The sequence below is a fragment of the Porites lutea genome, chromosome 6 (assembly GCF_958299795.1).
Source record: "Porites lutea chromosome 6, jaPorLute2.1, whole genome shotgun sequence".
In the NCBI taxonomy this organism is placed as follows: domain Eukaryota; kingdom Metazoa; phylum Cnidaria; class Anthozoa; order Scleractinia; family Poritidae; genus Porites; species Porites lutea.
In genome coordinates this window covers 29301263-29327205 of record NC_133206.1, presented here as the reverse complement: position 1 = coordinate 29327205, position 25943 = coordinate 29301263, and the positions used below count along the sequence as shown (strand labels likewise).

The 25943-nt window shown below is 38.5% G+C and overlaps 3 protein-coding genes and 1 pseudogene across 3 annotated transcripts; all 4 read right to left on the bottom strand.

The window, feature by feature from the left end:
- Nucleotides 1-5866: 5866 nt before the first annotated feature.
- On the bottom strand, nucleotides 5867-7041 carry LOC140941713 (trace amine-associated receptor 8a-like). The gene has a single exon (XM_073390726.1). It carries the CDS (start codon nucleotides 7020-7022, stop codon nucleotides 6087-6089), a length of 936 nt encoding a protein of 311 aa, XP_073246827.1. The 5' UTR covers nucleotides 7023-7041; the 3' UTR covers nucleotides 5867-6086.
- Nucleotides 7042-10132: 3091 nt separating this feature from the next.
- On the bottom strand, nucleotides 10133-11156 carry LOC140942152 (melanocortin receptor 5-like). Its single transcript, XM_073391121.1, has one exon. It carries the CDS (start codon nucleotides 11154-11156, stop codon nucleotides 10218-10220), a length of 939 nt encoding a protein of 312 aa, XP_073247222.1. The 3' UTR covers nucleotides 10133-10217.
- Nucleotides 11157-11923: 767 nt separating this feature from the next.
- On the bottom strand, nucleotides 11924-12874 carry LOC140942151 (melanocortin receptor 5-like; annotated as a pseudogene).
- Nucleotides 12875-23173: 10299 nt separating this feature from the next.
- LOC140942335 (melanocyte-stimulating hormone receptor-like) lies at nucleotides 23174-24504 on the bottom strand. The gene has a single exon (XM_073391293.1). It carries the CDS (start codon nucleotides 24502-24504, stop codon nucleotides 23563-23565), a length of 942 nt encoding a protein of 313 aa, XP_073247394.1. The 3' UTR covers nucleotides 23174-23562.
- Between the last annotated feature and the right edge of the window lie 1439 nt (nucleotides 24505-25943).

The window sequence follows — 25943 nt, the reverse complement described above, 5'->3', positions numbered from 1 at the left end:
GAGGTTCTATTTATATTGAACAATTAAGTTAATTGATTTTTTTACAGTTTTACATGGCATTCATATGCAAGGAAAAGGTGTTAGTAAGTGTCAGAGTTTAGAAAACAAAAGGAACTGAATTGAGTTGATTCCCGCTACGTGTGGAAGAAATTTGCAAAACTAGAAATATCTCTATACCCAAATTCCTTTACAGGGAACCAAAACGATAGTTTGGAAGAAACTAAATTTTCCTAAGATTGTGTCGAAAGAAATTCTAGTTTGAGGTCAGAAAACTGGTTCAACAGAGAACAAAAAACTCGAAAGGTGTTAGGACGCGTGGCCTCAGGTTAGATTTTAATGAGATAAGGAAATCTGATTATGATTCAAGTTGGGAGCGAAAGTGAGAACCAACTCCAGGTTTAAGTAAACGAACTTCGTTAACAGGAAACGCTTGTTTTCCTATTCCACAGCTGAATACATCTACCTATTTCTATCTTTTGATCTGGTTTCTGTGTTTCTTACATAAGCTTGAAGAGGTGTTTCTTAACCTCAGTTAAACCTTTAGTTGTGAAAGACTGAAACTACACTTATGATGTTTCCTGCAATTACCGTGCGTCCAACTTCTATTTTTAATTGATCCCAACACCAAAGAGGTCGGTACAAAAATCTTTTAGCAAAGGACTTAACTGACCAGCAAAGGTTTGCTAGTAAAAACTAAAGTGTGTCCAGCTGTTCTGACAGCTTGTAAACACTATCCTTTGTCCCTTAACAATAGATATTTGAGATATGGTGGAACTTTTGATTTCCGAACCGACCTAAAAACAAATTTATTTATATAATATATATCCCTGAATAAAGTTAAAATGCCCAACACGGAAGTAGATAGAATAAACTGAATAAATATTAATGATAACGAAGAGAAGCGCATAAAATGAAGCAGACTGAGCAACAATGTACCCTAACATTCTCCTCAATGACTTCGAATTTTCTCGACAATGCTTGCACAAAGACACAAAATATACGTTTAAAACTTCCAACATGGACCAAATGAAAACTCTTGAATGCTGATATAATAGTTTTCTCGGGCTTCTCAGGGCCAATGGAAGAGGATTTCTTCACCAAAAGCCAATCTTGAAAAAAGTTCGCCAGACCAGAAATCAAGACGCCGCACATGCGCAAAAGCGTGTCACAGTCCCTTTAAGCATCAGGGCAGACTGATCCAGGATTGGAGTGGAGAAGAAGCTGGAAAATATACTAGACGGTTCCTTAACGAATTTGTCATTATCTGTTAAGTGAATATCCTACTGCGAATGGTTGGCCCCAAAGCTTGCCATACGAAAATAAAAATTACAGTTAAAATCATTCAAGTTCAACGAGGATTTCTCCTTGGAAGAACGGTTTTGATATAGCATGAATACTGGAAAGCACAGATCGAAAACGACTACAGTCGATCAACGAAAAAAATGCATTAATGTTTCTTTCACAGCTTGCCTTACTTCTCTGATCTGCCAACAGTACAGCAACGGGTTTAAAGACGAGTTTAAGTAAATGATGTTAAGCGTAAAACTCCGAGCAAGGTAAATCGATAAAGGCATCCCTCTTTGAGGCGTCAAAGCTACCGCTATAACATACGGAAGATAACAAATAACCAATGTTCCTTGCACCCACAGTGCCGCGTACACTGCCTTTCGGTAACGATTTATGATCAGTGGAATTGCTTGGCTCGGTTGTCCTTGAGCAACATGGTTATGAATCTGATTATGACGCAGAGAGAAGAAAATTTTTGTGTAAGCAATGATTGTGGTGACTAGACACAGAGCTCCAACTAAATATCGAGACATGGAATTTATTAGGGGATTCCAAAACCAAGCAGATGCACCGACAGCAGAAAAAATCCAAAAAACTATTACAGTTATGTATGTTCTTCTCAAAGTTACAACTTGTTTGTATCTGAGCCCCAGCGACAAGGCGAGAAGTCTGTCCACGCTTATTGCAGTCAATGTTAGTAAAGACACTGCGCACAAAGTATAACTTAAGAAATTTGCCGCCCAACTTGCGTGATAGCAAATATCCAATCTTTCCTTTACAACAGAAGTCAAATAAGTCACAGCCAAAGGATCCACAATGATACCAACACAGAGATCAGTTATCGCTAGGTTACGATACAGGAGTTTGGAAGGTGGATGAAGTGAAGTTTCCTTGTGTAAAGCAACGAGGATCAGACTGTTTCCCAGAAATGCGGTGATGGACAGAAAAATATTTAAAGTTGAAAGAAAAATAAACTCGCCATCTACATCTCTGATACATTCGGCCGAGCAGAACAGTTCTCTGAAAGTTTTAAGGCGGTTTTCATCTTCAGTACAATTTGTCAGTGCCATCTTTGTCTCCGATGAATTGAGGTGCAAGTGAGTCTTTATTTATATGTCGTTTTTTTAATCTGGGTGGAACTGAAATGATATTCTGTATCTCTTAAATCAACTGTTGACCTAAGTGGGCTGGATATGCGATGATTACCATTGTTAATCCTTCTTGTGTTTATTTAACTTTTATCATCTTGTTCTACAAAAAGAGAAAAAAAAAAACGAATTCTGTTTTGCTCGTAAAAGCTGGAGTCCGTATATAGGAAACAGTGCGTATTTTTAGTCGGGCCAGACCCCTGACGGGGATGAAGGATTTACTAAAGTTGTAGTTTTTTAAACTAACCCTAGTCGAACCATGATGAGCCAGGTTAAACCTCGAGGAAGAATTTAATTAATGACTTTTTAGATCTAAATATGTTTTCGTTACAGTTCAACCTTGACGTCAATTTGCCATTAAACTTGCAAAGATTTGGCAAAAAATTCCAATAACAAAAGCTGCTAATAAGCTTAAGCCGTCACCATTTTCCTAGCTAGAAGAGTGTAATACATGTGCGTCATTAACAAATTAATTAGTTATATTACTAATCGTGCGTGGCCAGATTTGACTGGCGTACGTATAGAGTACAACAGTAAAATATATAATTCCCTTGTAGAAAGGAAGTCGATCTTCAGTAACAACAGTCCAAACATGTCAATCAACGTCAATCAATCATGTTTAGTTTCTGATTTTCGGCTCTGTTGAGATAGGTAAAAAGACGAAGCCATTACCAAGGACACTCATTTCGATTGAACGTACCCCAAAACTATCAATAGTACTTAGGTATATAATAAAGATATTCACATTATGGCAACAACATTTTTCTCGACTAATTTTGATTATAGCTCAGGTCTTTTTTTATAAACACCTGACTGCTATTTATGTTAATTTATGTTTAAAGCCCAGCAAATAAAACTTCACAACACATAGATTCTGGTTATTCGTATTATTAATTTTCTTTCCTTTCCTCCCAAAAACACATATGGAAAACGAAATATCGACTGTTGGTAGCCTTTTTCAACCTATTTATCAGATTTCACAATTTACTATATGCTTTTCGTAGCCCCGGACGAAGAATAGTATTTTCTTACCAAAATATCGGGCTATTAAATTACCCTATCTTTCAGCTGTCAGCTTGCATTTGATTCTACATTACTGATCCTGATCTACACCAAGATCCGGCTTCACGTTAGTTCCAGGTCGTTTACGTTATATGTACCCCTATCATAATAAAGGTCCGTTTTTCGGGTATATTCACATAGTACGATGGTATTAGCACTATTTTTGCAAAATATTATGTGGTCGTGTGGGTCAATTTGTTTTCATGTGGTTAAACGGGTAAAACTAAAACGGACGCTTTCTAGTACGTGCTCGAGCTTCTCTTTACACCTTGTTTTGGGCAAAATACAACGGTTAATGTGTATTCAATGCCTATACAATAGCCCTCGCCACAAATTTTGTTGTTAATTTTTTAAGCGAATTTCGAACTATAATGGTCATGATGTAGCCTGTCCCATGCTCAGGTGAAACGAACTGAACGGAAGATTTTTAATAATGACTTTTCATGTTGCCTGTCCATTGCAAGCTTGACGTATGACAACTTACATTGCAGTAATTTGGCAGAAAATAACGAAAAACCAAACGGTTAAGTTTATATATAAGCTTGACTCATCACAGAACCATTTCCCCAGGAGAGCGTTATAAGCACTATTAACCAACTTGAAGTCAGGTGGCCGAAAAAAGGTATAATTAGTGATAGCAACAATGGTTTTAATTTTTGTGTCTGGTATGGGAGGCAACTAAGTGAAAAACTTCGTAAATGCTTAAAACCGTACCGGAAAGAAACCTCGGCTAGTAGAAGGGTATACGAAAATTTTTCCTGCTGACTGCCATTTCACTGCACTGCATTTAGTCGCAAGTTATTCTCGCAAGTACGTGCTGTGCATATTAATATTACCAGTTATTCCCCATATCTATATTGTGTAAGCTAAATTAACTAAGCGCATGGTGACTTGATTCTTAGTTCTTCCAGTTTTCCTGAATTATTGCACTGTCAGGTGATGACTCAGTGTTTGGTTATAACTAAAAGCTTCAAATAGACAGAAAACAACCTTAATAGGTCGGATGATGACACGTGTATTGATCTTGTATCAGTTGTTCTCACGCACTACTTTTAAGACAGAGAGTCGTCTAATCAATCCGCCCAGACATGTTAACCGCTGAGATCAATTTTCGGTTTGATTTTAAGCGAATAACTAACATTTCTAGAAAAACCCACGGAACTAAGTACCATTTTTGTAGAACGGAACAGAGATCCAATACCTTCCTCTCCCTCTCCCCTGTGGATGCGTACTTAGTTACCTTTTAGACCCATGACAGTTCTTATATTTCCTCGAACTTAATAATCAACAGCTTTGCCATCCTGTGAGCAGAACCTCTTTTTCAAGTTGTACTTGAACGTGAAAGAGCTGGTCCTGCCGTCGTTATGATAACAAGAAGCCTTAACAGTCCAAACTGATATCAACTTGTTTGGTTTACACCGGGGGGAGCACTCCCTCATTTGGCCTAGGGGGGTATGTGCCACTGAGCAGGGTATAGTTTTCAGGGTCTTTAGTCTTAAACATGGTACACAATTTCACTATTTAGCGTCTTCAACAGGGTGTCTTTTAGCCATCGGAAGCCTTTAAAACAGTGCGAAGTTGACGGTGAGCGGTCTTTATATGTGGCGCCAACGATTTTTTCCCACCAAAAGTTCTAGCTTGTTTAGAGCGGATTCCGGATACGCTTTTGTTTCACGCGCGTCTTGTGACATGCAAATAAGCTAACAAAATAATGGTATTTAATGCGCCTGTGAATCAGCTGACTGTGTCCCTTTAAGTTTTAAAAAAATTACTCATTTCGGTATGCGAAACGAAATGAATCAGGGTCATGCATGAAAAAAGGTCTCTTGTCTTAAATGGGGTAGCGACATGTACAGTTTTCGTGTTAAACAGAGTCAAGGGTTTGATGGCCTCCGTGGCACACCTCTACCAAACTTCTCTTGGATACTAACTAAAAATCAAGGACCTAGAATTGGGGAAAATTACATCACGTGTCATTTCAGTCATCGCCGAAAATAAACCGCATGCTCATCACGAGACTCACCTTGGCTCTTGGTTTGACGACAGAACAGATTAACAAGACTTGTCAATCAGTCTTCTATCCCCTTTCAAAATATCAGACAAATAAGGAAGGCTATTCACAATCTGGGGCCTGCGTGTTTAAGTAATCTCATAAATATTAAACGATGTTCTCGCTATAACCTGTGGAGTAATGTCGGCGTTATTTTGCAAGACCCTATCGCTAAGTTCAAATGCACTCTTAGGGACAGATCATTTACTGCAGCTGCTCCAAAGATATGGAACGGTTTACCGGACTATATTAGGAAAGAGAATGATTTTGGATATGTTTAAGAGACTCATTAAAACGCACTATTTTAAAGAAGCCTAATGCGACCTGTCTTGGGCTATCTATGGTTTTTTAATTTCTACTTTTATCTTCTCTTTCTACTTCTTAATTGGAAAAAAAACGGCTGAAGTTTTAGATTCTCGCTCTGCTAAAGCAAGTTCGACTAATTGAACGGCTGATGATAAAACATGACCAAAAAGCGAGTACTTTTAGTTATTTATCAGTATGATTTTTCAGCTGAAAAGCATAGTAAACTAACTCGATCAACAGAAGAGTTGTCTTAATGTTTCTTTTACAGCTTCTCTTACTTCACTGATCTTCCAACAGTACAGCAAGGGATTTAAAGACGAGTTTAAGTAAACTAGGGTAGCTGTAAAATGCCAAGCACGATATGCAGATATAGGTATCCCTATCCCTCTTTGGGGCATCAAAGTGACCGCTATAGTAAACGGCAGATAACAAACAACCATTGTTCCCTGCACCCACAGTGCACTGTAGACTGCCTTTCTGTATCGAGCTATATTCAGTGGAATTGCTTGGCTCGGTTGTCCTTGAGCAACATGGTTCTGAAAATGAATTTGGTGATGACGCAGAGTACAGAAAATTTTTGTGTAAGCGAAGATTGTGGTGACTGGACACAAAGCTGCAATTGCGTATTGATACCATGTGAAGATAAATAGATTCCAAATAATAGTAGACGCACCAACGATGGACAAAATCCAAAAACCTATCACAGTTATACCCGTTCTTCTCAAAGTTACAACTTGTCTGTATCTGAGCCCCAGCAACAAGGCGAGAAGTCTGTCCACGCTTATTGCCGTCAATGTTAATGCAGACACTACACACAAAGTATAACCTGAGAAAGCTGCTGTCCGAAGTGAATAATAGCAAGTATCCCATCTTTCTTTCACGACAGAAATCCAATTTGTCACATACAAAGGCTCCACTATGATACCAACACAGAGATCAGTTAACGCTAGGTTACGATACAGGAGTTTGGACGGCGGATGAAGTGAGGTTTCCTTGCGTAGAGCAACTAGGATCAGAGTGTTCCCCAGAAATGCCGTGATGGAAAGAAAAATATTTATGGCTGAGAGAAAGATAAGCTCGCTATCTACACCTCTAATAAACTCCGCCGAACAGAACAGTTCTATGAATGTTTTCTGGTTTTCATCTTGAGTAAAGTTTGTCAGTGCCATATTTCTCTGTGATCGATCAAACGAGGTTTCCGGGGTACGTCAGGGCTTTATTTACCATGCCATTTATTTATTTATCATGTCATATCGCTTTTTTAGATTCAGTGGAAAGTGATATTGATGATTCGGACATCATTTTCAATACGCTAATACACTTTTCTTTTTCTATATATAAGAATATATTTTATAAGAGTATCGAGGCTTAAATTTGAGGAATTTTAAGAATACTTCGAGAATAAACCACAGGCTGAGATTTTGAAGATATAATTTTGTGTCCAGGTGAAAATCTGTAAATACAATAACCAATACTAATATGTTTTCAATTTATATTCATAAGCTATAATTTAAGAATAATTAAAGTTAGAATGCTTTCAGCTTAAAATCGGCGGAAATATAAAGATATTCAGCCTTGGCCGGAAAAACAACATCCTTATAAAAAAAAAATGTAACTCAAAGCTGAAAACGCGGTAATTCTATAGTCTGGTCTTTAACTTGTTTCTGTCAGTTGTTTTAATTTGTAAAAGCTGCAGTCAGTCTGCAGAAAACAGTAAGCACGTCTTCGTCGGGTTATGTGGTGCCAGGGGTTCAGAAAAGTTTGTAGTTGTTCAAGCTATCTTCGAACTATGATGTGCCCCGTGCCAGGTTCGGTTGAAACGAACTAGACGGATCAGCGATTTTGACTTTTCAGTATCCGTCCATTTCAAGCTTGACGTATGACAACTTAGTGTACATTACAGGCGAGCGTTATATGCATTAGGTATAATTAATTAGAGCAACAATGGTTTTGATTTTTGTGCCTGATATGGGAGGCAACTAAGTGAAAAACTTTTTAAATGCTTAAAACCATACCGGAAAAAAACCTCGGCAAGAGTAGGTTATATTAAAATTTGTCCCCTGACTGTCATTTCACTGCACTGCATTTACTCGCAAGTTATTCTCGCAAGTACGTGATTTCCATATTAATACACAGCTGTTTTAATACAGTCGACTCCCGGCAACTCAAACTCTCTATAACTCGAACTTCCCGCTAACTCGGAGAAATGTTCATTTCCCTTCAGATCGTTTTCTATATAATTTTACCCACAATAACTCGAACGCCCGATAACTCGAATTTCTTTCTATTTCCCTTGAAGGTTCCAATTATCGGGAGTCGATCGACTGCATTGCCAGTTTTTTCCCCATATCTATATTGTACTAATATATAAAATTATCTGAGCGCATGGTGACTTAATTCTTAGTTCTTCCCGTTTTCCTGAATTATTGCACTGTTAACCAAAAGCAAAGCAAGTGATGGCTTTGATTGGTTATAACTTAAGGCTTCAAATAGACAGAGATCAACGTAAAAACCTTAATTAGGTTGGATTATGACACGTGTATTGATCTTGTATCAGTTGTTCCCACGCGCTACTTTCAAGACAGGGAGTCCAATCAATCAGCCCACACATGTTCTATTACCTAAGCTCAATTTTCGTATTTACTATAAGCGAATAACTAACATTTCTAGAAAAACCCACGGAACTAACTTCCATTTTTGTCTCTATAAATAGGGAACTAAGATCTATTAGCTTCCTCTCCCTCTCCCCTGTAGATGCGTACTTAGTTACGTTCTAGACCCCTGACAGTTCTTATATTTCCTCGAACTTAATAATCAACAGCTTTGCCATCCTGTGAGCAGAACCTCTTTTTCGCTTCTACTTGATCGAGGAAGAGCTAGAGAAAAAGAGGCTTTGCATGAATCGCGTCAAAGAACGTTCGGACTAGTCAATCCCGTTTTCCCTCGTCAAACTGGTTTTTCTAATGCGAGCATTCGTTTCAGTAGATAAACCTCTGATCATAACTGAGCCTGCTGTACTCAGCGTACGGCTTTAGGCCTGTGTTCGGAGCTGTATCCTAGCAACAATCAGCGCATGGTCAAAAAGATCTTACTCGAAAGGTGCAGTCTTTCTCGAGTACGCTAATGATCAAGCAAGCGAAAGAAAGACTCTGCTGGTAGGATGCGTCTTTGGGGATACAAGGATGGGTAAATTCCACTTCTCCTCTTTTTTCCCGTACGGTATTGCTCACGAGAAGAACCTTCTCTTTGGTGATTGTCTGCTAGTTGACTACACACATTTCCCTGCTTCATAACCAGGCGCATAAGGGAACATGGAAAGGTTTCAGGTTAACGCAAAGGTCAAACGTACAGTCCACAAATTTTTAAGCGGCACTTAAAAGCCAAACATTTTAGTCGATAGCATTTATATTTGAATCGTAGTTAAATCTTTTAGTTTGATTGTATATTTTTCACTTAGCCTTTTTTAGTCCTTTAGCCTTCTTGCCCTTTAACTTTTTATCCGTTGGCTTTTTATATTTGAGCAATAGTTAAATTTTTAAGACTGATTGTAATTAGTAGTTCTCACATTTTTTAATCTTGGTGTGGACTTCCCTAAAAACCACTAAATGTGACTAGAGCTTCCTCTATAAAGATTATTTAATATTAATATTATTTTATAAAATAACTAAAATAGTACGCGCGTTCTGATTGGCCAAAAACCTATGGTTTATTGTGCCGTTAAACTTATAGTTTTACTTAAAGTTATTTTATAAAAGCAATAGACCTCACTTTCTATGGGTTTATCGGTGTGATAACCCACTTGGGATCAGCTGGGAGAACATTCGAAAAGCTTGTAAATCACTCGCCTTCGGCTCGTGATTTACAAACTTTTCTCGTGTTCTCCCAACATCCCGCGTGGGTTATTACGCCGGTAAACCCATAGAAAGTGTGGTCAATTGCTTAATGCTATCATTATTAAAAAAATGCGGGGTTCGAATGTTTTGTCATCTCTCTAAATTTATCAGGTAAAAATGACTCTTCGTTAAGTGAACTGAGCCAGTAAAATCCCATGAAACAACAAAAATGTACTTTAATTTTTGTACTGATCACGTTGGTTAAAATTTGTTTTGTTGTTAATTTTACGAACAATAAACTCAAGCAAATACATATGAATTCATTTATTGTGATTACTTTTCCCTGAGATGTATAAAGAGGAGGATGGGGGGGGGGGGGGGGGGGGGGGGTAATAAATACCGCTCTTTCCGCCAAAGACTAAATCTTTTGAGGCGCTATAGACATTAAATATTATACATGTGTATGATTCGTTTTAAGGACAGTCTAGTGTTTTTGACACTGAGGAATTTTAAGTTGAAAACCATAGTAAACTAACTCGATCGACAGAATAGTTGCCTTAACGTTTTTTTTACAGCTTGCCTTACTTCCCTGATCTTCCAACAGTACAGGAACGGGTTTAATGACGAGTTTAAATGAAGTAAAGAAACAGTAAATCGTCTAACGAGGTATACCGATAAAGTCATCCCTTGTTGAGGTGTCAAAGCTACCGCTATACCAAACGGCAAATAACATGCAACCAATGTTCCCTGCACACACATTGCACCGTACACCGCCTTTCTGTATCGAGCTATGTTCAGTGTGATTGCTTGGCTCGGTTGTCCTTGAGCAACATGGTTCTGAACATGAATTTGATTATGACGCAGAGAGAAGAAAATTTTTGCGTAAGCGAAGATTGTGGTGATTAGACACAGAGCTGTAATTATGTATTGCCACCATGAAGTTAAAAGACGATTCCAAAAGATAGTAGATGCACCGACGATGGAAAAAATCCATAAATTAATTACAGTTATACATGTTTTTCTATAAGTTACAACTTGTCTGTATCTGAGCCCAAGCAACAAGGTGAGAAGTCTGTCCACACTTATTGCAGTCAGTGTTACTAAAGACACTACACACAAAGTATGACCTGAGAAAACTTCTGCAAAATGTGAGTAATAGCAAATATCCCATCTTTCCTTTACAACAGAAGTCAAATAAGTCACAGCCAAAGGATCCAAAATGATACCAACACAGAGATCAGTTAACGCTAGGTTACGATACAGGAGTTTGGACGGCGGATGAAGTGAAGTTTCCTTGTGTAGGGCAACTAGGATCAGAGTGTTCCCCAGAAATGCAGTAATGGAAAGAAAAATATTTAGAGCTGAAAGAATTATAAGCTCGCTATCTACAGCTCTAATAAACTCCGCCGAGCAGAACAGTTCTATGAATGTTTTCTGGTTTTCATCTTCAGTAAAGTTTGTCAGTGCCATATTTCTCTGTGATCGATCAAACGAGGTTTTCGGGGTACGTCAGGGCTTATATTTACCATGTCATTTATTTATTTATCATGTCATATCGCTTTTTTAGATTGAATGGAAAGTGATATTGATGATTCGGACATCATTTTCAATACGCTAATACACTTTTCTTTTTCTATATAAGAATATATTTTATAAGAGTATCGAGGCTTAAATTTGAGGAATTTTAAGAATACTTCGAGAATAAACCACAGGCTGAGATTTTGAAGATGTAATTTTGTGTGCAGGTGAAAATCTGTAAATACAATAACCAATATGTTTTCAATTTATATTCATAAGCTATAATTTAAGAATAATTAAAGTTAGAATGCTTTCAGCTTAAAATCGGCGGAAATATAAAGATATTCAGCCTTGGCCGGGAAAACAACATCCTTATAAAAAAAAATGTAACTCAAAGCTGAAAACGCGGTAATTCTATAGTCTGGTCTTTAGCTTGTTTCTGTCAGTTGTTTTAATTTGTAAAAGCTGCAGTCAGTCTGCAGAAAACAGTAAGCACGTCTTCGTCGGGTTATGTGGTGCCAGGGGTTCAGAAAAGTTTGTAGTTGTTCAAGCTATCTTCGAACTATGATGTGCCCCGTGCCAGGTTCGGTTGAAACGAACTCGACGGATCAGTGATTTTGACTTTTCAGTATCCGTCCATTTCAAGCTTTAAATATTATACATGTGTATGATTCGTTTTAAGGACAGTCTAGTGTTTTTGACACTGAGGAATTTTAAGTTGAAAACCATAGTAAACTAACTCGATCGACAGAATAGTTGCCTTAACGTTTTTTTTACAGCTTGCCTTACTTCCCTGATCTTCCAACAGTACAGGAACGGGTTTAATGACGAGTTTAAATGAAGTAAAGAAACAGTCGTCTAACGAGGTATACCGATAAAGTCATCCCTTGTTGAGGTGTCAAAGCTACCGCTACACCAAACGGCAAATAACATGCAACCAATGTTCCCTGCACACACATTGCACTGTACACCGCCTTTCTGTATCGAGCTATGTTCAGTGTGATTGCTTGGCTCGGTTGTCCTTGAGCAACATGGTTCTGAACATGAATTTGATTATGACGCAGAGAAAAGAAAATTTTTGCGTAAGCGAAGATTGTGGTGATTAGACACAGAGCTGTAATTATGTATTGCCACCATGAAGTAAAAAGACGATTCCAAAAGATAGTAGATGCACCGACGATGGAAAAAATCCATAAATTAATTACAGTTATACATGTTTTTCTATAAGTTACAACTTGTCTGTATCTGAGCCCAAGCAACAAGGTGAGAAGTCTGTCCACACTTATTGCAGTCAGTGTTACTAAAGACACTACACACAAAGTATGACCTGAGAAAACTTCTGCAAAATGTGAGTAATAGCAAATATCCCATCTTTCCTTTACAACAGAAGTCAAATAAGTCACAGCCAAAGGATCCAAAATGATACCAACACAGAGATCAGTTATCGCTAGGTTACGATACAGGAGTTTGGACGGCGGATGAAGTGAAGTTTCCTTGTGTAGGGCAACTAGGATCAGAGTGTTCCCCAGAAATGCAGTAATGGAAAGAAAAATATTAAGAGCTGAAAGAAATATAAGCTCGCCATCTACACCTCTGATAAATTCCGCCAAGCAGAACAGTTCCATGAATGTTTTCTGGTTTTCATCTTCAGTAACGTTTGTCTGAGCCATGTTCATGTGCGATGAAATGAGGTGAAAGTGAGGGCTTTATTTAAATATCGCTCTTTTAATTTTGGGGGAAAGTGATATGATTGTCAGAGGTCTATCACTAATAACTTAAGGCTGTTTATGTAAATATCATCGTGTTTCAGTCAGCTTATGGTAAAAAGCTGCAGTCAGTCAGAAGACAATACGCACTTTTTTGTCGGGTCAGACGGGGTTTCAGAAAAGTTTTGTAGTTGTTCAAGCTAACTTCGAACTATGATGCAGCCTGCATGTGCCAGGCTCAGGTGAAACGAACTGGACGGAAGATTTTAATGGCTTTTCATGTTGTCTGTCCATTAAAAGCTTGACGTATGAGTAATTTGGCAGAAAATTCCATTAACACAAACTGTTAAGTTTATAAGCTTGAGTCATCATCGAATCATTTTCCCGCCCAGGCGAGCGTTTTATGCATTATTAACCAACTTGCGGTCAGATAGCCAAAGAAAGGCATAATTAGTGAAAGTAACAATGGTTTTAAGTTTTGTGCCTGTTATGGGAGGCAACTAAGTGGAAAACTTCGTAAATGCTTAAAATGCATACCAGAAAGAATCCTCGGCTAGTAGTAGGGTATATTAAGATTTGTCCGCTGACTGCCATTTCACTGCACTGCATCTACTCTCCACATTAATATTACCAGTTTTTCCCCATATCTATACTGTGTAAACTAATCATCTAAGCGCATGGTAATTTAATCTCTTCCTGTTTTACTGAATTATTGCACTGCTAAGCAAAAGCAAAGCAGGTGATGTTATTATTTGCTTATAACTTAAAGCTTCAAATGGACAGAAAGACAAACCTTATTATAATATGACTCGTGCATTAATTTTGTATCGGTTGTTCCCACGCGCTACTTTTATGACATGGAGTCCAATCAATCCGCCCAGATATGTTCAATTGCCTGAGCGCAGTTTTCTGCTTTATTATTAGCGAATAACAAACATTTCTAGAAAAACCCACGGAAATAAACACCATTTTTGTAGAACTATATAAATAAAGAACTGAGATCTATTAACTTCTTCTCCCTCTCCCCTGTAGATGTGTACTTAGTTACGTTCTAGACCCCTGACAGCTCTTATATTTCCTCGAACTTAATAATCAACAGCTTTGCCATCCTGTGAGCAGAGCCTCTTTTCCCTTCTTCTTGATCGAGAAAGAGCTATTACTGCCACGTATGAAGACAAAAACCCTTAACAGTCCAAACATACCAACTTGTTTGGTTTACACCGGGGGGAGCACTCCCTTATTTGGCCTAGAGAGGTATGTGCCGCTGAACAGGGTATAGTTTTCAGGGTCTTAAGTCTTAAACATGGTACACAATTTCACTATTTAGCGTCTTGGACAGGGTGTTATTTGGCTCGGAGGCCTTTAAAAGAGTGTGGATGGAGTTGACGGTGAGCGGTCTATATATGTGGTGCCAACAATTTCTTCCACCAAAAGTTTTAGCTCCATGATTTAAGTTTGAGAAAATTACTTAATTCTGTATGCAAAACGAAATGAACCAGAGTCATCAAATAAAGTCTCTTGTCTTAAATGGGGTAGCGAAATGAACCATTTTCGTCTTAAACAGAGTCAAGGGTTTGAAGGCCTGGGCGGCACACCTCTACCAAACTTCTCTTGAGTGCCCCCCAGCCCCCTCCCCCGTGATAATTTCGGGTTGGGTATGATTGATACAATGAAAACGTCATCATGACACTCGTTTCGATTAAAGAAATTAACGCCCCAAACTGTCATAACTGTATAGACGTGTTCACTATGTCAAGTTTGTGTTTCTATGTAAAACGGATGACATTATTATAAAACAGTACACTCTCTGATGTATATACTGCTGTATACTAACAACACACGATTAGCTAAATACATGGAGGAAATTGAGATCAACAAAAACAGACGATTTAAGAAAATATGATATTTCTTGTGATTAATCACGTGTTCTTTTATTTCTACATAAAAGCCAAATAACTAAGCACAGGGATCGAAACAGTTTTCCCACCTCTCTCTTTCGAGATATATGCTCCTTCCTTTTCGCCTCTTTTGTTACCTTTCTATGCCCCTCAACTGACGCACGCAAAAGGACGTCTCTCTTGATACTTCTAGATTCGCAACAGTCTTTGGATAAACAAGAACGCTCTTAGTAGCGTTGAGTTTCGCCTGCTTGGAGCCCATGGGGCTTTGTGATAAGTTTTGTTGTCAAAGGCGGTGGTGCTGTTATGCTACTTTTTCGTTTGGAAAACAAAACGAGTGTAAATACTCAAAACGGGGATTGCAAGGAGAGACATGCCGTACATCCGGCTTAGCTTCACACCACTGTGAAACTTTTGAAAACCTTTTACATATTGAATATTGCTCCAGTGAGGAGAACTCTTTCAGGAAATTTACACCCAAAACATTGAACGATGATTTTTGTCAGTATAAATATACATGTATATTGATATTGAGAGGCACTCTGAAATGAAATTACTGAGTGACCATTGACGAACATTTGAATTTTAGTAGGCATATTGGAGAGGTATGTAAAAACACATCTAGGAAGGTTGGAGTTTTGATGAGGCTTAGAAACATGTTAACATTATCAGCCAAACTTAAGATTTTCATTTCTTTCATAATGCCTCAAATTACATACTGTCATACAGTGTGGCATTTCTGTCGGGCGTCAGATAGCAGAAAGATGAAGCGAGTACAAGAGCGAGCGTTAAGAGCCGTCTACTGCGATACGAGAAGTTCATACGATGAGCTCTTGAGAAAAGCTAAACTCAGGACACTAGCTATAGGCTGTCGCTGATTGCAGGATATAGCCATAATTATGTATAAGGCAAAGTACAATATATGCCCTCCGTACATAAAAGACATTTTTAAGCTAGATAAACCTCGCTAAGGGCTCAGAAATTCTGGTGACTTTTTTATCCCTCGATACAACACATAAACTCACGGGAGACATAGCCTGAGATACGTGGGCCCAGTAATATGGTCTCAACTAAGCAAGAATGTAAAAAACGCAGAATCAATTTACAGCTTTAAAAAGAAAATTCGTAAGGTAGATCTTGAAACAGAGGGCTGTAAAAACTGCTTTCTATGTTGTACATAAATGACATTTTCTAGACAAAAAGAACACCTCTTAATCAATAAGTATTATTTTATATGAAAAATTCGAATGCGTTTTCTCGACATTTTTTTAGGATGTATATTTTTGTAAATTTTATTCTTTGTAACTACTTTTTTTATATTAATTAGTTAGAGCTGATAGTATTTTAATTTAGTGTCCCCTGTTAGTAGGCCTTACATGGCCAGCTAGAAGACCTGACACTGAAAAAAAGTTTATCATCATCATCATCATCAAAAGAGGCGCAAGTGAGGGCTTTATTTAAATATCGCTCTTTTAATTTGGGCGGAAAGTGATATGATTCGCACAAGTTTATCACTAATAACTTAAGGCTGTTTATATCATTATCATCGTGTTTCTGTCAGCTGATGTTAAAAAGCTGCAGTGAGTCAGAAAACAGTACGCACTTCTTTGTCGGGCCAGACAGGGGTTCAGAGAAGTTTTGTAGTGTTCAAAGCTAACTTCGAACTATGATGCAGCCTGCATGTGCCATGCAGGCTCAGGTGAAACGAACTGGACGGAAGATTTTTAATTAATGGCTTCTCATGTTGCCTGTACATTAAAAGCTTGACGTATGAGTAATTTGGCAGAAAATTCCATTAACACGAACTGTTAGCTTTATAAGCTTAAATCATCATCGAACCATTTTCCCGCCCAGGCGAGCGTCATATGCATTATATTAACCAACTTGAGGTCAGATAGCCGAAAAAAGGTATAAGTAATAATAGCAACTATGGTTTTAATTTTTGTGCCTGTTATGGGAAGCAACTAACTGAAAAACTTCGTAAATGCTTAAAACCATAGCGGAAAGAAACTTCGGCTAGTAGAAGGGTATATAAAAATTTGTGCGCTGACTGCTTTTCCACTGTTCCTTCATCCCTCGCGTGTCTCCCTCGCACGCGCCTTTTCTTTCTTTCGCCCACTACTTCCAAGCGCCTGCTACACAGGCTAGGAATGATTAGCAATGATTCCGAGGTCCAAAACATGAACGTGCTCCACTCCCGGGTTTCACAACTTGACAATCCATCTACTATCACCTGAATAATATCAGATAAATCAGGAAGTTCTTGACGCCTGCTTACACCAAACGGCTCATTGTACAAGGCGTGATCATGGCACGCATTTATAATTGCAACGGTCTTCTCTATGGTGTACCAACTGTGCATCTTTCCAAATTGCAACGTCTTCAGAATTCCGCAGCGCAACTTATCACCCATACACCCAGATACTTGCACATTACCCTAGTGCTGCTTGCACTGCATTGGTTACCGGTGAAGTTCCGAATTTGCTATAAAATCGCTGTGATCTCTTACAAGGCTATTCACAATCTGGGGCCTGCGTATTTAAGTAATCTCATAAATATTAAACGATGTTCTTGCTCTAACCTGCAGAGTAATGTGGGCGTTATTTTGCAAGACCCTATCGCTAAGTTCAAACGCACTCTTAGCTAGGGACAGAGATCATTTACTGCAACTGCTCCAAAGATATGGAACGGTTTACTGGACTACATTGGGAAAGAGAATGATTTTGGATATGTTTAAGAGACTCATTAAGACGCACTATTTTAAAGAGGCCTATAGCGCCCTGTCTTGAGCTATCTATGGTTTTTTATTTTCTACTTTTATCTTCTATTTTTACTTCTTACTTGTTATGAGCTAAATTACCTATTAGGAAAAAAATGTAACAAATGATTAAGCTTTAGTATATAGAGAGTATGTAATATATCTTTTGATTTAGTCTTATTCGAATGTTATGCGCATTTGATCATATTTTTCAATGTTAAAATGCGCAATAAAAGCAATGAATATTATTATTATTATTATTATTATTATTACTATTATTATTATTATTATTATTATTATTATTATTATTATTATTATTATTATTATTATTACAACGGAAGTCGTCACGATTGTTATCCCCAGTTTCCTCGGTCTCCGCTAGGAACCTCTGGGACCATGGCCGACTATTTGGGGAAGACCGACGGAAAAAAAAAAAACGGCTAAAGTTTTAGGTTCTCGCTTTGCTAAAACAAGTTCGCCTAATTAAACGTCAGTTGGTAAGACATGGAAAAAGAAAACGAGTACTTGTAGTTATTTAACAGTATGATTTTTCAGCTGAAAAGCATAATAAACTAACTCGATCGACCGAAGAGTTGCCTTAATGTTTCTTTCACAGCTTGTCTTACTTCACTGATCTTCCAACAGTACAGCAAGGGATTTAAAGACGAGTTTAAATAAACTAAGGTAGCCGTAAAATGCCAAGCACGATATGCAGATATAGGTATCCCTCTTTGAGGCGTCAAAGCGACCGCTATAGTAATCGGTAGATAACAAACAACAAATGTTCCCTGCACCCACAGTGCACTGTAGACTGCCTTTCTGTATCGAGCTATGTTCAGTGGAATTGCTTGGCTCGGTTGTCCTTGAGCAACCAGAAAATGAATTTGGTTATGACGCAGAGTACACAAAATTTTTGTGTAAGCGAAGATTATAGTGACTACACAAAAAGCTGCAACTATGGGTCGATACCATGTGGATATAAATGGACTCCAAATAATGGTAGATGCACCAACGATGGACAAAATCCAAAAACCTAACACAGTTATACTCGTTCTTCTCAAAGTTACAACTTGTCTGTATCTGAGCCCCAGCAACAGGGCGAGAAGTCTGTCCACGCTTATTGCAGTCAATGTTAATGCAGACACTAAACACAAAGTATCAGCTGAGAAAGCTGCTGTCCGAAGTGAATAATAGCAAATGTCCCATCTTTCTTTCACAACAGAAGTCCAATAAGTCACAGCCACTGGCTCCACAATGATACCAACACAGAGATCAGTTATCGCCAGGTTACAATACAGGAGTTTGGACGGCGGATGAAGTGAAGTTTCCTTGTATAGGGCAACTAGGATCAGAGTGTTCCCCAGAAATGCAGTGATGGAAAGAAAAATATTTATAGCTGAGAGAAAGATAAGCTCGGTATCTAGACCTCTAATAAACTCCACCGCGCAGAACAGTTCTATGAATGTTTTCTGGTTTTCATCTTCAGTAAAGTTTGTCAGTGCCATATTTCTCTGTGATGAAACGAGGTGTACGTGAGGGCTTTATTTAGTATTGCTCTTTTGGATTGAGTGGTGTGTTATTGATGATTCGCACATCATTTTCAATATGCAAATACACTCCTTTTCTCCATAAGAATATAATCCAGTGGATTTCCCAAATACTTATAAGCTGAATAGTGATTTATCCAATGGATAGCGCTATCCAGCTTTGGAACAACTGGGGCCGGGTGTTTTCATTAATAGAAACCTTAAGATTGAGTTTTGGTCATCTTACTGCAAACGACAAACTGCTTTTTGCGCTCAACGGTTTCACGTTACTTGTCTGCCCTTATTAGGTGCTTATGATTCGCGGGTGGTAGCTCGCGGCTGCCATGTTTGTTTTCATTCAATCATCCACTTACTTCTATTTTAGCTAAGAAATTGCCTTGAAAATTATTTGAACTATTTTTGACATAGAATTCGATAATCAATAAGGAAAAGAGCTCTAGACAGTCATATTTCTTCTTATTAAACGTGGAATTGTGATGTTTCAGGATGCAAAAAAACCTTGAGATAAACCACTTATCTCCGGTGCGTGGTCTAATCGTACAAACGTGGACCTCAAACCGCAAATCTGACGACAAGGTCCTGGTCACGTGAGTTCTTGACGTTTGCGGTTCACGGGAACTGGCGAAAAACTGTATGCCCGTCTTTGTCGGGCCAGACAAAATTCCCGGTGGTTCAGAAACGTTTTGTTGTTGTTCAAGATAACCTAGAACTATGATGTAGCCTATCGGCCAAGCTCAGGTGACTAACTCGACGTGCGATTTTAATGACTTTTCATGTTGCCTGTCTATTGCGAGCTTGACGTTCCACACCTTATATTGCATTAATTTGGCAGAAAATTTTAATAACTGAAGAGAGAACACAAGCTGCGAAGTTTACAAGCTTGAGCCATCACCATTTTCCCAGGCGAGCGTTATATGCGTTTATAACCAACTTGAGGTCAGATGTTCCACGCAGTATTTCCCCACAGTGTCTATATTGTGTGAATTAATTATTTAAGCGCTTGGTAACTTCATTCTTTACAGTGTTAACCAAAAGCAAAGCAGGTGATGGATTTACTTAAAGCTTCAAATAGAGAGAAAACAACCCTAAGTTGGATTATAACTCGTGCATTAATTTCGTATCAGTTGTTCCCAAGCGCGTTTAAGACAAGCCGCTTTTATTTTGATCGAACACACTATAGATTTTACATGAGGCAGTCAGGGTTAGAAGAGAGTGGGCAAGCCAAGGCACAGCTTGAAAAGTACAGTGATTAACATAAAAAAGGCTATTCAGTTATTAGTATCCAGGAAGGACTATAGAATTTATTATCATATGAAAAAAGAACTGACTAGACACTTATAAGTATAAGGAATGCACTTATGCATATTAATAAAAGGAAGGCAAGGTTTATCTATGCTGAAGGTATACTACTTCGTTCCACTCAAAGATACAACTTGTCTGTATCTTAGCCCTAGCAGCAAGGCGAGAAGTCTGTCCACGCTTATTGCGGTCAGTGTTAATAAAGACACTGAACATAAAGGATAGCCTAAAACGTCGTCTGCCAAATTGGCGTGATATCAAATATCCCATCTTTCTTTCACAACAGAAGTCTAATATGTCACAACGAAAAGTTCACAAACAGTGCATTTCACTGTTGTCCGCATGGATGGGTGTTCGTAAGCGGGTTGAATTTGGAGAAAATGTTAAGGCTGTAATCAGGGACAAAGGAAACTGTCCGTTATCAGAACGAGGTGTTTGTATTAAACTGGTGTCCGTAAAACGGGGTTTGAATGTTTTGTCATCTCGCTAAATTTATCAGGTAAAAATGACTCTTTGTTAAGTGAACAGAGCCAGTAACATCCCATGAAACAACAAAAATGTACTATAATTTTTGTACTGATCACGTTGTTTAAAATTTGTTTTATTATTAATTTTACGTACAATAAACTCAAGCAAATACATTTGAAGTCAGTTATTATGATGACTCTCCCCTGGGATGTATAAAGAGGGGGGAATGAAGGCGAAGGGGGGGGGGGGGGGGGGTAATAAAAACCACTCTTTCCGCAAAAGACTGATCCTTTGGAGGCGCAATAGACATTAAGTATTACACGTGTATAATTCGTTTTAAGATCAGTCTTGGAGTGTTGTTGGCACTGAAGAATTTTAAGTTGAAAACCTTAGTAAACTAACTCGATCGACAGAATAGTTGCCTTAACGTTTCTTTTACAGTTTGCCTTACTTCTCTGACTGATCTTCACCAGTAGAGCAACGGGTTTAATGACGAGTTTAAATAAAGTAAAAAAAAAATAGTAAATTGTCTAATGAACGACGTATACCGATAAAGTCATCCCTCGTTGAGGTGTCAAAGCTACTCCTATACCATACGGCAGATATCAAACAACCAATGTTTTTTAACCCACAGTGCACTGTATACCGCCTTTCGGTATCGAGCTATGTTCAGTGTGATTGCTTGGCTTGGTTGCCCTTGAGCAACATGGTTCTGAACATCTGCAGCAATGGACAGAAAATATTAAGAGCTGAAAGAAACATAAGCTCGATTGCCACCTACATAAATTCCACCGAGCAGAATAGTTCTGTGAATATTTTCCGGTTTTCATCTTCTGTATCGTTTGTCTCAGCCATATTCATCTGCGATGAAATGAGGCGCAAGTGAGGGCTTTATTTAAATATCGCTCTTTTAATTTGGGCGGAAAGTGATATGATTCTCACAAGTCTATCACTAATAACTTAAGGCTGTTTATATCATTATCATCGTGTTTCTGTCAGCTGATGTTAAAAAGCTGCAGTCAGTCAGAAAAGAGTACGCACTTCTTTATCGGGCGAGACGGGGGTTCAGAGAAGTTTTGTAGTGTTCAAAGCTAACTTCAAACTATGATGCAGCCTGCATGTGCCATGCAGGCTCAGGTGAAAGGAACTGTACGAAGATTTTTAATTAATGGCTTTTCATGTTGCCTGTACATTAAAAGCTTGACGTATGAGTAATTTGGCAGAAAATTCCATTAACACAAACTGTTAAGTTTATAAACTTGAGTTATCATCGAATCATTTTCCCGCCCAGGCGAGCGTTATATGCATTATTAACCAACTTGAGGTCAGATGGCCGAAAAAAGGTATAATTAATGATACCAGCAACGGTTTTAATTTTTGTGCCTGTTATGGGAAGCAACTAAGTGAAAAACTTCGTAAATGCTTAAAACCATAGCGGAAAGAAACCTCGGCTAGTAGTAGGGTATATAAAAATTTGTGCGCTGACTGCTTTTCCACTACTCCCTCACCCCTCGCGTGTCTCCCTCGCGCGCGCCCGTTCTTTCTTTCGCCTACTACTTCCAAGCGCCTGCTACACAGGCTAGGAATGATTAGGAATGATTCCGAGGTCCAAAACACGAACGTGTTCCGACTCCCGGGTTTCGCGACTTGTTAATCAATCTGTTATCACCTGCATAATATCAGATAAATTAGGAAATTCTTGACGCCTGCTTTCACCAAACGGCTTGTATAAGGCATGATCATGGCATGAATTTATTATTGCAACGGTCTTCTCTATGGTGTACCAGCTGTGCATCTTTCCAAATTGCAACGTCTTCAGAATTCCGCAGCGCGACTTATCACCCATACACCCAGATACTTTCACATTACCCTTGTGCTGCTTGCACTGCATTGGTTACCGGTGAAGTTCCGAATTTGCCATAAAATCGCTGTGATCTCTTTCAAGGCTATTCACAATCCGGGGCCTGCGTATTTAAGTAATCTCATAAATATTAAACGATGTTCTTGCTCTAACCTGCGGAGTAATGTGGGCGTTATTTTGCAAGACTCCATCGCTAAGTTCAAATGCACTTTTGGGGACAGATCCTTTACTGCAGCTGCTCCAAAGATATGGAACGGTTTACCGGACCATATTAGGAAAGAGAATGATTTTGGATATTATTAAGAGGCACTATTTTAAAGAGGCCTAAAGCGACCTGTCTTGAGCTATCGTGGTTTTTTAATTTCTACTTTAATCTTCTGTTTTTACTTCTCACTTGTTATGAGTTATGCTAAATTGCCTATTAGGAAGGAAATGTAACAACTGCTTAAGCTTTAGTATATAGAGAGTATGTAATATATCTTTTGTTTTAGTCTTATTCAAGTGTTAAGCGCATTTGATCATATTTTTCAATGTTAAAATGCGCAATAAAAGCAATGAATATTATTATTACTATTATTATTATTGCAACGGAAGTCGTCACGATTGTTATCCCCAGTTTCCTCGGTCTCCGCTACGAACCTCTGGGACCATGGCTGACCACTTGAGGAAGACCGACGGAAAAAAAACGGCTGAAGTTTTAGATTCTCGCTCTGCTAAAGCAAGTTTGACTAATCAAACGGCAGTTGATAAAACATGACAAAAGAAAACGAGTACTTGTAGTTATTTAACAGTGTGATTTTTCAGCTGAAAAGCATAATAAACTAACTCGATCTACATAAGAGTTGCCTTAATGTTTCTTTTACAGCTTCTCTTACTTCACTGATCTTCCAACTGTAAAGCAAGGGATTTAAAGACGAGTTTAAATAAACTAAAGTAGCCGTAAAATGCCAAGCACGATATGCGGATATAGGTATCCCTCTTTGAGGCATCAAAGCGGCCGCTATAGTAACCGGCAGATAACAAACAACAAATGTTCCCTGCACCCACAGTGCACTGTAAACTGCCTTTCTGTATCGAGCTATGTTCAGTGCGGGAATTGCTTGGCTCGGTTGTCCTTGAGCAACATGGTTCTGAAAATGAATTTGGTTATGACGCAGAGTACAGAAAATTTTTGTGTAAGCGAAGATTGTAGTGACTAGACAAAAAGCTGCAACTATGTATTGATACCATGTGAAAATAAGTAGATTCCAAATAAAAGTAGATGCACCAACGATGGACAAAATCCAAAAACCTATCACAGTTATACTCGTTCTTCTCAAAGTTACAACTCGTCTGTATCTGAGCCCCAGCAACAAGGCGAGAAGTCTGTCCACGCTTATTGCCGTCAATGTTAATGCAGACACTACACACAAAGTATAACCTGAGAAAGCTCCTGTCCGAAGTGAATAATAGCAAATATCCCATCTTTCTTTCACAACAGAAGTCCAATAAGTTACATGCAAAGGCTCCACAATGATACCAACACAGAGATCAGTTATCGCCAGGTTACGATACAGGAGTTTGGACGGCGGATGAAGTGAAGTTTCCTTGTATAGGGCAACTAGGATCAGAGTGTTCCCCAGAAATGCAGTGATGGAAAGAAAAATATTAAGAGCTGAAAGAAATATAAGCTCGGTATCTACACCTCTAATAAACTCCGCCAAGCAGAACAGTTCTATGAATGTTTTCTGGTTTTCATCTTCAGTAAAGTTTGTCAGTGCCATATTTCTCGGATGTGATCGATGAAACGAGGTGTACGTCAGGGCTTTATCATGATTTACATATCGTTCTTTTAGATAAGTTGAGTGGAAAGTAATATTGATGATTCGCAGTCTGCAGAAAACAGTACGCACGTCTTCGTCGGGCCATACGGTGCCAGGGTTTCAGAAAAGTTTTGTAGTTATTCAACCTAACTTCGAACTATGATGTGCCCTGTGCCAGGCTCAGGTGAAACGAACTGGACGGATCAGTGATTTTAATGACTTTTCACGTTACCTGTCCATTGCAAGGTTGACGTATGACAACTTAGTGTACATTACAGGTGAGTGTCATATGCATTATTAGCCAGCTTGGAGACAGATAGCCGAAAAGAGGTATAATTAATTAGTGATAGCAAAAATGGTTTTGATTTTATGTTTTTGTTATGGGAGACAACTAAGTGAAAAACTTCTTAAATGCTAAAAACCATTCCGGAAAGAAACCTCGGCTTCTAGTAGTATAGGGTATATTAAAATTTGTCCGCTGACTGCCATTTCACTGCATTTCATTTACTTGTTAGCTATTCTCGCAAGTACGTGATTTCCATAATAATACACAGCTGTTTTAATACGGTCGACTCCTGGCAACCCTCTATAACTCGAACTTTCCGCTAACTCGGGGCAATTTTCATTTCCCTTCAGATCGTTTTCTATATAATTTTACCCTCAATAACTCGAACTCCCGATAATTCGAACTTGTTTCTATTTCCCTTGAAGGTTCCAATTATCAGGAGTCGATCGACTGTCATTCCCCATATCTATATTGTGTAAACTAATACTAATATATAATTATCTGAGCGCATGGTGACTTAATTCGTAGTTCTTCCTGTTTTTCTGAATTATTGCACTGTTAACCAAAAGCAAAGCAGGTGATGTCTTTGACTTGGTTATAACTTAAAGCTTCAAATAGACAGAAATCAACGTAAAAACCTTAATTAGGCTGGATTATTACACGTGTATTGATCTTGTATCAGTTGTTCCCACGCGCTACTTTTAAGACAGGGAGTCCAATCAATCCGCCTGACATGTTGTAATTACGGCTGAGCTCAATTTTCGGCTTTACTATAAGCGAATAACTAACATTTCAAGGAAAACCCACGGAACTAAATACCATTTTTGTAGCACTATATAATTTTTTTTTTTAGGGAACTGAGATCTATTAGCTTCCTCTCCCTCTCCCCTGTAGATGCGTACTCAGTTACGTTCTAGACCCCTGACAGTTCTTATATTTCTTCGAACTTAATAATCAACAGCTTTGCCATCCTCTGAGCAGAGCCTCTTTTTCGCTTCTACTTGATCGAGGAAGAGCTAGAGAAAAAGAGGCTTTGCCCGAATCGCGCCAAAGAACGTTTGGACTAGTCAATCACGTTTTCCCTCGTCAAACTGGTTTTTCTAATGCGAGCATT

Coding starts and splice junctions, on each gene's coding strand:
- LOC140942152 (XM_073391121.1), bottom strand. CDS start 11,156: ATGGCACTGACAAACTTTACTGAAGATGAAAACCAGAAAACATTCATA.
- LOC140942335 (XM_073391293.1), bottom strand. CDS start 24,504: ATGGCACTGACAAACTTTACTGAAGATGAAAACCAGAAAACATTCATA.
- LOC140941713 (XM_073390726.1), bottom strand. CDS start 7,022: ATGGCACTGACAAACTTTACTCAAGATGAAAACCAGAAAACATTCATA.